The sequence below is a fragment of the Camelus dromedarius genome, chromosome 2 (genome assembly GCF_036321535.1).
Source record: "Camelus dromedarius isolate mCamDro1 chromosome 2, mCamDro1.pat, whole genome shotgun sequence".
NCBI classification, from domain to species: domain Eukaryota; kingdom Metazoa; phylum Chordata; class Mammalia; order Artiodactyla; family Camelidae; genus Camelus; species Camelus dromedarius.
The window spans coordinates 58,007,645-58,021,451 of record NC_087437.1 but is presented as its reverse complement, the minus strand read 5'-3'; the positions used below and the strand labels follow the sequence as shown (position 1 = coordinate 58,021,451).

General features: G+C 41.9%; 1 protein-coding gene across 1 annotated transcript in view; it reads left to right on the top strand.

Annotated features, from left to right (window-relative positions):
• The window catches only part of MB21D2 (Mab-21 domain containing 2), a 104,132-nt gene extending 90,696 nt beyond the window's left edge, over window positions 1-13,436 (top strand). Inside the window, exon 2 of the mRNA XM_010994374.3 lies at window positions 10,369-13,436. Coding sequence (XP_010992676.2) covers window positions 10,369-11,633 — 1,265 coding nt within the window. The 3' untranslated portion in view covers window positions 11,634-13,436. The remainder of the gene's footprint in view (window positions 1-10,368) is intronic.
• The last annotated feature ends 371 nt before the right edge of the window (window positions 13,437-13,807 follow it).

Below are 13,807 nucleotides of genomic sequence, written 5' to 3'. Positions count from 1 at the left end.
TAAACGAGTTTTAAGACAGGATTTTTGCTAGCCAATGACAGATTTGAAATCCTTTCAATGGGACTTCTTTATGTAAATTGCAATTACCTTTGAGCTAATGTAGCAGCTCTGAGTGTAGAGGAGACCCCAGCTAATAGGGCCCCTTTCTAATCACCGTGACATTTTCTCAGGCTGCTGGGTCACAAGGGGGAATGTCTCTTATTGCAGACACAGTTGGGTTTTTTTGTTGGTTTTGTTTTATTTTGTTTTGTCTTGTTTTAGAGAAGGCACAGAATTCTTCATGTTTCTTTCCCCGTGGCTCAGTGTGCAGGGTTGAGTTCTGCACAGAGGCAAAAAGAAGCTCTGACAGATTCTGCTCTGTCCACAAAGGAAAAAGACTTTCTTGCTTCAGAACTCAGTAAGAGCCTCTGGCTTTGTGGTTAGTATTTCCTTTAGTAATGATGTTCTTGGCCACCTTCTGTCTGCCTCCCCAGTCGAGTAGTAGAAACTTAGGGGATATGACTTTAAAATTCAGGCTTTGCTGTTGGATTAAAATAAGCAAATTTAACTATGCATATGCATTGAATATATAGGGACATTTTCAGAGTTTGTCTTGGTGGCTTGAAAGAATTCCAAGGATGCTGCTATAATTAAAACACTTGTGATCATACTAAGTGAAGTAAGTCAGACAGAGAAAGACAAATATTGTATGATATCACTGATACATAGAATCTAAAACAAGTTATAAATGAACTTATTTACAAAACAGAAACAGACTCACAGACATGGAAAACAAACATGGTTACCAAAGAGGAAAGGGGGACAAATAAATTAGGAGTTTGGGATTAGCAGATACAAACTACTCTCTATAAAATAGATAAACAACAGGGTTCTACTTTATAGCACAGGGAACTATATTCAATATCTTATAATTACCTATATTGAAAAAGAATATATATATATATATATATATATATACACACATATATATAGCTAAATCACTATGTTGTATACCAGAAACTAACACAGCATTTTAGATCAAATATACTTCAATTTAGAAAAAACCACCTGTGGAATGCTCTTTTAGAATTGTCTAGGGGTTAAGTCCGCTTCACACACATGTGCATGCACACATAGCTGTGTGTCACAGCACTATTCACTTTTTTTTTAGAGTCATTTATAGTCTTTCTTATAATCCTTGACCCATTTTGCTCATAATACTTCATTCCCCAGGGATGGCTAAAATAAGCTTTTAATCTGCTTTAAAAATCATCCTACTCCAAGACAGAATTTGTTTTATTTTTAGATAGAGAAGTAAGCTTCCCCTATTTCTGATAGTGTTTCACATGGCAATTTTAAATGCCCAAAGGTGTTAAAGTATTTATTCTCTCGGAGCACCCTTTTAATGCTGGAAAGCATCGTGGGCTAGTGAGAAGAACATGGAATGAGCTTGAATTTTCAAGGGCCATGAACAATTACTTGACTGTTAAGTATCTTGATTTCCTCACCTGTGAAATGGGGACAAGACTACCTCCTTGAAAGTGCCAATAGTATAGAATGAAATGGCATGGGTGAGACGTTCAGCCTCTGCCTTAATGCACAGTAGAGTCAGAAAGCTGTGTCCTTCTCAGAGAGCACTTGACCTGAAATGTATGTACCTCGAAAATGTGCTCTGTAAAGTCAGTCCTTCTTTTGTTTCTATGTTTTATTGCTAGTACTGTGATCTTTCCTTTTAAAAATGGCAGAATTGATTGGAGGATGTGACTGCACCTGGGCTGCAGATGAGACGTGACACAGAGTAAACCAGATGAGAGAGAAGAGCGGTAGCCCGCACTGGGGCGAAATGCTCCCTTGGAATCTTACTGCGCCTGTGACGGGGCCCACGCTGGACAGTCACAGGTGGCGGCAGGAGTCTGTGTCATGGCTGTCTGGGGTCGGTGGTAGGCTGTGGTGATGGGCAGCCCCAGACATCAATGCTCAGACTCCATCACATGTTTGTATTTTCAGTCTTCATCCCTGCTGAAGAGGCTGGTGGATCACCTCTGAGGACAAGAAATGCACCCCCTCCACAGGCAGTGCTGTTAGAGAACTCTGCCAGACAGGAGGGACTTTCATTTACAGATTAGACTATTCTTTTTTCTCTCTACACACCTTCTACTGATTGAGATCATGTAGGTAAAGTCCATTTCGTCTTTAGCGGGACAGCTCATCAAATATTTGACAGCGGATCCCATGGCCTTCGTGAATTTGCCATCCTCCAGGCTAAACAGTTTGCACTTCTGCCCTCTTCTGTTTTGGCTAGGACCTCTGTTCGCTTCCTTCAGTGTTACTCTCTCAGCTTGTAATTACATGTTCATTAGCGTGTGATCATTTGATTAGTGTGGGAGTTGTTTGTGCCGCGTATCAGATATTCCTGGCTCTCCGCCTTCCCAGCACGAGGCAGAACCGTGCCTTCTTCCCTGGGGTTGGCGGGGAGGGGGAGCTGTGTGACTCATTTTGGCCAGGGGTGTGTGAATGAAAATGGTATTTGTCATTCCCAGATCAGAGCATTTAGCTGCTGAAAAGAGATCCTCAAGGATCTTTTCCTCCAGTAGAGGGAGCATAAAGTTCTAGATGAGGGTCGTTCCCTCCCCCTGAGTTCTGGATGAAGGAAGACAAGCCCCAGCCAACAACCCCTGATGGTTGTGTAGCCTGAATGAACAATAAGACTTTGTTGTTTTTAAGTCACTAAGGTTTTAGGTTTGTTACTCAGCATAACTGCATCTATGCTGATTGATACAGTGTGTCTGGCTTTCTCACTCCATGACAAGCATTATGCAGTGGGAACTGGGTGTTTCTCTCCACCATTAGGTCTTCAGTATCTCATGTACTTCTGGCTCAGAGGAGGCGCTGATGCTTATGTGGCATGTGTATGAATAAATCAAACCTGAGTTTTGAATCCCACCTCCATCCTTGCAATTTCTCAGACTTGGCTTCCATCATTATTCCTCTTCCAAAATTTAGACCCCACCCCCTATTAAACCCCCTATCAGAGCCAGCTTTCTAGCTTCAGGGTAAGTAAGTAGTTTTCATATACATCCCCAGATGAGAAAGAAATGGAAACCAGACTCAGCTGGGTCACAGGCAAAGCTGAATGAAGGTCCATTTGACTTAATTCTGAACATGTCCATTAGAAGGTTATTGCTTCTGAAGATCAGGAGAGGTAATCTGGTCATCACTGATATAGTTCTGTATTTTTATGTAGCCATTTGATACCATATTGGCATCACTCTTGCTTTTCACTTGCTGTTTTTGTCCTTCAAGAATGAGCCATCTAAAATGATCACTCCTTTTGTAAATTAACAACTAGCTTTCATTTCCTGTCGTAGCTGTGAGAGGCAGCTAGGTGGGGCTAATGAAACACTCCTTTGAGTCTTGCCAATAAGCCCTCATTGGCAGAAACCACGAGTTTTTAAACTAGCCTAAGACCTAAAAGTAGAAAAGGGCAAAACTTATTAGATGGGAAAAGTATATTGCTAATGTGGGTACACGCACCTGCCCAAAACCCTGTTTATTGACTGCCAAGTAAGTACCAGACCACAAGCTAAGTAACCTGGTGTGTATTTTCTTATTTTATCCCCATAGCCACCCAGCAAACTTTTAGCTGTTATTCCCCAATTCCATTTAAGGAAACTGAAGCCCAGAGTGCTTAATTATGATGGTCCTGGATGAATCAGACTTGAATCCAGGTGTAACTCATGTTCATTCTGTTCAAAATAGCTGAGTAAACTTTGGCAAAGCTCACCAATTTTTAGAACTTTAGTTTTAATTTTTAAGAAAGCAAATAATGAAAGATTCGAGAGGCTTTTCCCCCCCGCAACCTGACTTTTGGATTATTAGTAAAGGATTTTATAGAGATATGCTGACACTATTCCGTATTACCTTCAAAATCCCTTGGTTATGGTTGATGAGGTATTCAAGTTGACTGAACCAAACGATGCATTCAGTAAGCAGCCGCCTTCTGATCCCAATGTCTGTATTAGCCAAGCCGTAAGGAAACCTTGGCCACAGGAGCTCATAGACGCTATTGACTGTGACAGCATCTTTCATTTACAGACCCTCTTTGCCAGTTATTGTGCCAAGTGCTTTATGTTGTTATCTCATTAAAGCGGGATGATAAATACAGCCCACTACAGTTACAGGTATAGGAAGTGCAAAGGTAAGAATTCAGATCAGGACCCCTCACAGGGGTGTGTGGGTTGTTGGTTTTACAGGGCATTTGTTCTGAGAGCACAAGAAAGGGCTGGGGTCCAGCCCGCCGTCTGCTTGCCAGGCTGCACGGCGGCAGCCACCAGAGGAGGCGTCCCTGGGCTCGCTTCAGTCTGGGTGCGGCTGCGGGAGAGGATGCTCCCTTCATTTCCCTTCATATCACACGTTTTGTATGCCTTACACGTGCTTAGAGACGTTAAATAGAGTATCAGCTCTGGGGAATAGGTGTTGTTTGGCTAATCCAGTTTTATAGATGGTGGAGAAAGGGAAGAATATATGGGGAAAATGAGCTAAGCCTCTACTATGTGCTTAGACATTTCATATCAACCCTCTTAGTGCAGTTTTATGGTTTTATTTGTTCCTTTTAAATAGATGAGGAATTGGACGCTTAGGTTAAATTAACTTGTCAGGCTGACAAGTAGGAAATGACAAACCCAAGAGTCAAACCTAACTAAGCCTGTCTTCCTCTGACTTCAATGTCCTTGCATACATTATTAGTGTCAAAATGAGGAACAATCAAGGAAGACTTCTTGGAGGAGGCATCTTTTGAATCATTCCTATTACTATATATATTTGGTCCATAGGTCATTCCCATAACACGGATTGATCAGTTCTCTAAATGGTTTAAATCAAATTTACATGCAGCTGTCTCAGAAGTTATGCCAAATAAAACAGACTCTGACTTATAAAACATATTATGTGATAATATTAGTGATCACTCAGCAGATTATTGAAAAGCTGGGAAGCTCCTCTGGTGCCTTACTTCTGTATTTTCTGTGTCTTAGAGTGTTTATTTGAGAATATAAATAGCTTCTTGTGAGAAGGTGCATTCCTCCTTCCGAAAAATGTGGATGATCAGGCATGTTCTGCTTGCCTGTCCAAGGTCACACTAAAGCTTTGACCAACAAAAGTGCAAAGCTGGCACTGGGCCTTGAGACCTCTGCTACTTCCCTTCCCAGCCATCCTGCATTCGTGTCAGGTCAGGTCGTTGTCAGACAGATCACAGTATGCACGTGCCATCCTGACCTTCACAACAAATGTGGGAATAAGACAATGTTGTTCGTCTGTCACTAGGGCTGTGTGACCTTGAATGAGTTAGTCCTCCATTCTGAACTTCAGTTTTTCACCTGTCAAGTCAGGGACTTGGCTGGATGACTTTTGGCTGTGAATGAAGAAAATGTGAAAACTCTCCCCAAATGGAAGTCATTATAAATCCCAAAGATTGGTGACTTTGTTAGAGGAAGGTGGTTGCACCTACTTCTCAGAATGTTGCTCAGAATATTGAGTAAGCTTAACAAAAATAGTTGAAGCATAAATCAATATTTTTATAGGAAGGTTTTATATTGTTTATTAACAACCAAAGAGACTGCTACCCTAGGGAATGTATAAGAATCACAGAAGGGCTTTGTCAAAATCATCCCATTTGGTACCTGTCCTACCATTAAGAATCACTGCCATGATGAGGCAGTGTTATTGGCGTGCCACATGAGTTGAAGTGAAAAAGAGAACACTCTTTTACAAAACAATGAATATTATTGAGATATTCAGGTCAATTTTATCTACATAGAAATCTTTTTTATATACACAGTCAAAAACGTAGAGAGAGATACAGTTTATTCTGCAGCTTTAATTACAAGACATAAAAGTTCTGCCTCTTTGATAATCTTTATTCCTTCAACAGTGTTAAGCGTTCTTTTTTTTTTTTTTAAGGAATCTATCCAAGTGCTAATTTCACTTACCTGCTTAGTATTTATTACATCCTACTTGAATACTCATATATGTACTCGAATAAAGCTGTGAAGGTGAGAAAAGACAAATGATACTTAGTTCTTGGGCTCTGGTGTTACCCGTGGGGCCTTATATGTTTGAGTGATGGAGGTTAGTAATTTGAGTTCAGCAGAATGTGATAAAGTTTTATTCACTAGGATATAAGGAAGTCAGGGACAGAGTTACTTGACATTCTAAAGACAATCAGCAAAGAACTGATTGTGGATGGATGACCTGGAAGCCAATCCTTAAACTGGGGCCCCAGTAGCGATCTAAAATAGTAATATTAAGGTCTTAAGTAGAAACTATGCAATAAACTGAAATCAAAGAATCAGTTTCAAGAGAGGCAGCCAGGAGGCAGTTTTACTTTGTGTTTTTAAGAGCAATCATATGCCAATGCTTCCCTGAAAAGATGAGACCCACCCAAGGGAATGAGCTATATTTCTCCATCCCTCCTTTTCTCTGCCGCTAACAGGCTCGGTGGTATGTGTTCATTCTTTCTTTTGTTCCCACTCATGGTTTTGGATAATTTGCTAATAGCTTAACAGCCAGAGACACTTGTTATCACAAAAATATCCTGTAATTATACAAAAATCCTTGGATCGGTTCAGAGATGGCACTTGTTGGAACCGATGCCTGCAGCCCAAGTGTACAGTTGAATTTTTTTTTTCCTTCTCAGCCCCTGGCTGTGTTTTAGTTGCCTGGCAACCCATCTGTGATGATAGCTGATGTCAGCTGATTTTCACTTAAACTTAGCCCAGGAAAGTTTTCAAGGAGGGCATTTGAGTTTGTATCATGCTGGGGAAGGCTCCAATTTGTGCTACCAAATACTTGTAAAACTGCAGGCTAATGGGCTTAGGCAGGCTGAATGTAACTGTGGAGGTCTCAGGGGATCAGCTTCCAGAACAATGTGGCCCCGGGGACTTTGTTTCTTAACTCCTAGGAGCTTAGCAAATGAGCCTCAGCCACATTCTCTATACTGCTCTGCCCTTTTTAAAAAAGGAATAAAAATTGTCCAACATGACCCTAACTCCTGAACATTAGAATTTAGCCAAATACTTGGTATGGCTCTTTTGAAAGAAAGGCCAACTTTTTAGGTGCATAAGCCGCAATTGGGAGGAAAGAGGACTATTCTAGTGTGTATACTAATAAGCGAAAACGCGCTGAAACTTCTTCTTTAATCCAGCAGAGAGCAGAAGGGAATTTTAGCTTTTTTCTCACCCATAACTCTCCAAACAAAATTGTGGGAATCCAAGGCAAAGTTCAGTGGCATGTTTGTAAACAGATTATCCGCAGCTCATTACTGCCTGTGTTATTCTAGTTGTATAGACAGGTCCTGGCTAGTGTGCTCAGAGCCAGTTGGAGCTTGTTTAGGACAAAACAATGTATAGAGTTTTGAACTATTTATGCCTAAGAGCAGACAGTGATGTAGTGTACATATAACAATACTACTGCTAATTGATTCAGATCTTATTGACTAATTCCAACCTAGCTTTTCACGGTTTCCTCATGTATATCTGTGGCACTCCAAATGCTGGAATGAAATAGTATATGAAATAATGAGTAAATTATTTCATTATCAAATGTTTCTTTTTGAAACTATCTGTACCTACATGTGAGTTTCTAAAATAGTAAAATAGTTGATTTTCACAACCTACTCTGGATTCTAAGAGTTCAATCTCATCCTTTTAGAGCTGCAGCTAATACTTGAGATGGGAGTAGCTGTTACTTTGTAAAGATGAGGTTAATGCTGAAACATGATGACAACTGGGAACTGAATCTTTGTCTTGGTGTTGATGATAATTTTTCAACTCTGGTTGCTAAGTTTGGCTTTTAAAACCACTTCTAAAAGGAAAATAAATGGTCTGTGCTGATTTGCAGTGAAGGCTGCTTGGGTAGTATCTTAGATTAGATTCCTCAAGAAGCAGCCCTTGAAGTGGAGTTAGTGTGTTTATTAAGGAGCTCCCCTGGGATCCGCACCTGTGGAAGGCGGGGGGGGGTGGGGGGTGGATCAGGATCAAGCGGATGGAGAAGTCAGGTTTCCTTGCAGGTCCAGTGTCAACCTCCGCGGACCCCACTGGGAACTCTGGGTTCAAATGACTCTTCAGAGTATCCTGAACTTAGACACTTCCTGATCAGTTGTGGGATGTGTACCTCCCACCCTAACCCGAGGCACGGGACATGACCTTGGCAGCAAGACAGTCTTTATGGGGAGTACTAACAGCACTCCTAGCAACTGAGACAAGCAGTCCCTTACTGAAGAGGGATCTGGGTGCCCCATCACAACACAGGGAGTGTGAGAAATAGCAAAAGATTTAAAAAAAATTTTTTTAATTGGGTACACTGGATTCTCTTTGTGATGAATCATTGACTCTTTAATGTTGGATAACTGATTGCTTTAAAAAGAAAACGATAGCTTGCTATTAATGTTGTTTGGAAAACAGGATTTTAAAGAATGGAAAAGAGCACATTTTCATAAATGAGTGTTCAACTCTGAGATACAGTGGTAGCATAAACACATACGTGGTTTATTTATTTGCATTGGGATTGCCTTATGAAGAGAAAACTATATTGATTGAAAGTAACTGCAGTGAACAGTAGAATCATAGTTTGTGGTAGTTCCTTTTGATCTTTCAAGAAAAGTTCCATAAGCCACAGGGTGATGCTGGTAGTTTGTCAGATAATGAAGCAGAGGTAAATATATAATAAAAAGACAGGCATCAGAGAAGGTAAATTTTCATGTTGTTCGTGGAACAGTCATTAACGTCCCATCTTTATTAAAGTACTTCCTAGTTAAGCCTATTTTTTTTTAATTTAAAAGAATCCTTTATTACACCACAGGGAATCTCAGATACATTCTAAACCTTAGGTAAGCTGATTGATTTCATCAATTTCTTCCTTTGACATTCAGTCTTAGCTTCAGTTGTGTGACTACTGGGTACAGACCCCTATGCCTGCTTAATACATATTTGAGACATGATTCTCATTCTCAAAGAGTTCACAATATCATCAAAAATCACATCGGTTATATCACCATCCGTCTCATCAGAAAAGTATACAGTTGGGGAAGATGTTAAGCTCGTGGTGCGGGAGATGAGTTTTCTACATTTTTTTTCTTGAAAGCTCCAATTTTTTTCATTAGCAGTAAAGATCTTAGTTGTTTTCGTGAAGACAGGCTTATTTGGTTCATTTCTTAAGAAAATGTCTATCCAATACCCAAGTCTGAATGCCCACAGTTTATCAGTGTTCTTTAAGTTAGAAATGATGTTGCACGAAGGAAGCAGCTAATTTAGGACACAACTTAAACATGATGCTTTTCTTGAAGACAGCGTTCGTATTTCAGTATGAGGCAGAAATGCTTGATGGTTACTTCTCATCTCGTCACATAGAATGTTAGAAAGGTGGTTTGGAAGTTGAGGGTCAATCAAATTAATCCAGTTTTCTTTTCCATTAAGGATGGCAGGTGAAACTGGATTATTATTCTTAATGCAAGTGCATGTCAGTAATAAAGAATCCAACGAGGGAGGAGGGTATAGGTCAGTGGTAGAGCACGTGCTTAGCATGCACGCAGTCCTGGGTTCAATCCCCAGTACCTCCATTAAATATATAAATAAATAAAGCCTAAATACCTCCCCCCAAAAAAAAAAATTAAAAAAAAAAGAATCCAATGACTGCTAGTACAGTTTTGTGCCACTGTCTTGACTAATGCTAAGGCACCAGCAGTTTTGCCCTCCTTCACTTTTGCACCATTAAGTGTCAGCACAAGGGTCAACAAAGTAAAAAAGTCAAATAATATATTAGTATTATTATAAAAAGAGCTATGACCTCACTGTCCCCTGAAAGTGTTTCAGTGTCCACAGCCCACATTGAGAGTCACCAGTATAGAAGAAGATTTTCAGCAGGGAGAGCCTGGGGGAGGGAGGCTGCTTTGGCAAGAGAAGAGCCAGGCTTTTTATGATGGCAGCAGAGAGGGAGAACAGGAAAGGAGCGAGCCGTGTTGCACAGGTTCGTAGATAGGATGTGGCAATAGAAAGGCAAGTAAGGTTTTACTGAGGTTTTTACTGGGTGACTAATGCCAATGCCAGTAACCGAGGTGATGACTCGGGGAAGAGGAGCCTTGGGTTATGATTGGAAATGATGCTGCTTCCACTGTGAGAGAAGAATCTGTCCTAATTCTCCCTGTTGGAAAAGGATGGGTTCTAGCACTGAGGAGAATGAACAGAGTACTGTTAGCTGGGTGTCTGCAGCAGCTGAAGCTCTGGTTTTGCAGCGAAAGTGATTCCTGGCTCTTGGAAGTTCAGCACATTCTGCATTGATACATAAAACCGCGCTATGTCTGTGCCTCCTCTAACTGTTTTCTCTCTCTGTTTCTAGGAATGGTGCAAAAGCTGGACCAAAAACTTCCAGTGGCCAATGAGTACCTGTTGCTCTCTGGAGGAGTCCGGGAAGGCGTGGTGGACCTGGACTTAGATGAGCTTAATGTCTACGCCCGAGGGACCGACTACGATATGGACTTCACTCTTCTGGTGCCAGCCCTGAAGCTGCATGACCGTAATCAGCCTGTGACACTGGATATGCGCCACTCAGCCTTGTGCCACTCTTGGCTGAGCCTTCGGCTCTTCGATGAGGGGACGATCAGTAAATGGAAAGACTGTTGCACCATCGTAGACCATATCAATGGTGCCACCAACTACTTCTTCTCCCCGACCAAAGTGGCCGACTGGTTCTATGACTCCATCAGCATTGTCCTGTCCGAGATACAGAAGAAACCCCAGCGAGGGATGCCAAAGGTGGAAAAGGTAGAAAAGAATGGGACCATCATCTCCATCATTCTGGGTGTGGGGAGCAGTCGCATGTTGTACGATATTGTCCCTGTGGTATCTTTCAAAGGTTGGCCTGCAGTGGCCCAGAGCTGGCTCATGGAGAACCACTTTTGGGATGGGAAGATCACCGAGGAAGAGGTCATCAGTGGGTTTTACTTGGTGCCTGCTTGCTCCTACAAGGGAAAGAAGGACAATGAGTGGCGGCTGTCCTTTGCCAGGAGCGAGGTGCAGCTGAAGAAGTGCATCTCTAGCAGCCTCATGCAGGCCTACCAGGCCTGCAAAGCCATCATCATCAAACTCCTGTCCCGGCCCAAGGCTATCAGCCCCTATCACCTGCGGAGCATGATGCTCTGGGCCTGCGACAGACTTCCTGCCAACTACTTGGCCCAAGAAGACTATGCAGCACACTTTTTGCTGGGCCTCATTGATGACCTGCAGCACTGTCTGGTCAACAAGATGTGCCCCAATTATTTCATCCCTCAGTGCAACATGCTGGAGCACCTGTCGGAGGAGACGGTCATGCTCCACGCACGGAAGCTTTCCTCCGTCCGCTCAGACCCGGCGGAGCACCTGCGCACCGCCATCGAGCACGTCAAGGCGGCCAACCGGCTGACGCTGGAGCTCCAGAGGCGAGGGAGCACCACCAGCATCCCCTCCCCGCAGTCCGACGGAGGGGACCCCAACCAGCCCGATGACCGCTTAGCCAAAAAACTGCAGCAGCTAGTGACTGAGAACCCGGGGAAGTCCATCTCCGTCTTTATTAATCCTGATGACGTCACACGGCCCCATTTCAGAATCGATGATAAATTTTTCTGAGCATCTTTGCTGCCTTCCCCCCCCCCCCCCCGTTCTAAAACTCTCCTGTTCTGTAGTGTGGTTTGTGATGCGTTCTTTCCGTTTTTTACATATCCAGCCAGGTTTGGATCTGTTAAGAACACACTTTAAGTTTCCTGGTTCTGCAGGATGGTGCAGGATCTGAATCAGAATATTACTATTTCGTATTCTGCCTCTGATTTTGTTGTTTACTTTTTTGTAGTTATTGTCACATTGTTTGTTTTAGTGGGGTTTTTTGTTTGTTTTTTAAGGAGAACTTGAGCCATAGATGACAAAGCCCATGAATTCTCTTGCTTTTTTTCTGTTTCATACTTTGTGCAAATTTGTTAATGGAAGTGGGGAAACAAATCTCATACTGATGCTTCAGGATTCTCTTATTTTTTGGGTTTTTTGGGGTTTTTTTTTTTTTTTTGTCTTTATTTTTTCAAATGAGCGTTCATCAGTACAGATATTTGAAAACCACCTGAATCTGGGAACTGCCTGGTACGTTAGTTGAATTTCTTCCTTTTGACCAGTGGCCAGGGTAGTTTCCCAGTCTTCGCCAAACAATGTAGACTTTGATAATGCTACAAATTGTGTTTGGAGCAACTTCATTGAATGTAATTGTCCTCAAATCAGAACTTTGGATGGTTTGGAAGGTGTCTTCGACAACTTTCCAAATACAATTAAGGTTTCCAAATGATAGTTTTAGTGTGTGTAATTATTTGAAGCCTTATTTAAATCCTATTAAAGAACATACCATTATACTTGTTATTTGCACTAATGAAATCTTTGCCATTGTCAGAGTCCCAATGCGTGTGTTTCAGTATAAATTGACATCTACTGTTGAAATGCTGTCATTTCTTCATTTAGCCCATTTCTCTTAATCAATAGAATGATTTTTTGCATTTGTTTAGTTCTCCTTTAATTGTGGGGTCCTGTTTTGCCCTCTTTGATATTCCTGGTTCCTGTCTTACTGAGAGAAGTTTTTAAAGCTTTATACCTGCTAACTGACTTTATCTGAAGCTGGGGAAGATACGTACTTGATAAAGTAGTTGCTTTTGTATGTACAGTTGATCCTTGAACAGGACCACTCATATGTGGATTTTTCACCAAATGCATACTACAGAACTCTACAGTCTGAATACACGATGGGTTGAATACATGGATTTGGAACCATGGATAGAGGGCCAACCGTAAAGTTATATATGGACTTTCAACCACACAGGGGTTGGTGCCCCAACCCCACCTTGTTCAAGGGTCAACTGTATTTCTTTTGAAGCTATAGAGGTAAACTTTTTTGTAAAGTCTCTGCTTCTACTGAGGGTCTTGAGGAAAACTGGCAGGACAAATTAGTAATAATCCCCAAATAGATACCATGCCTGTTCAGAAGCAGGTTTTGCTGTGGAGTGGGAACCAGGAACTAACTGTGAGTGTCAGCCTTGGTGTAGAGGTGTCCTGTCCTCACAGATGAAATTACTTGCCAGGGTCAGGTGCTGCAGGACATCGGCTCTCTGTCTTGGTATGGACTCATGGCCAACTGTAGTGTTTGGGAGGTCAGGGGCCTGCCGGCCTCTCCAAGGATGACCGTGATGTCTACAACTGAAAAGGCCAAGCAACACTTTGATTTTGCTCTTGAATGTCCAGACTCACAGGTTGGATTTTGGCCAATGGAAATTAGGCATATGCGGTCTTGGTTTTTGCATGGGAATTAATGTAATGCTTATCAGTGAAAATGAAATCATTCAACCACCTTAAGTCGAACACAAAAATGATGATAATAAAAGAAACATACTGGCCTTGGAATTTTGTTGTTGTTTTTTGTTAGTTTGTAAGCTGGAAACCATTTTCTTATTTAGTAATATCAACAGTAATTTTCAGTAAATATAGCCTATGGCTTGCTGTTGTCTTTCAGGCCAGGTGATCCAGCTATTCAGCCTTTTCTCCAGTTTTCCTATTAGTAATCTACCGATCCTGCGTGTAATCTGCGTCCTTGAGAAATTACTTCATCCCCAGCTCCAGAGATGCACCCTGACTAGTGTAGGCCAGTCAACATAACCATTTCCCTGGCCACAGTCATAAATTAGGGGTTGGGCATATACTATCAGCTGCTCCAGTCAGGGTTATGCTCAGGATCCTAGCGTGGAATGCTGGGGCAGCAGCATGCACCCTGGACA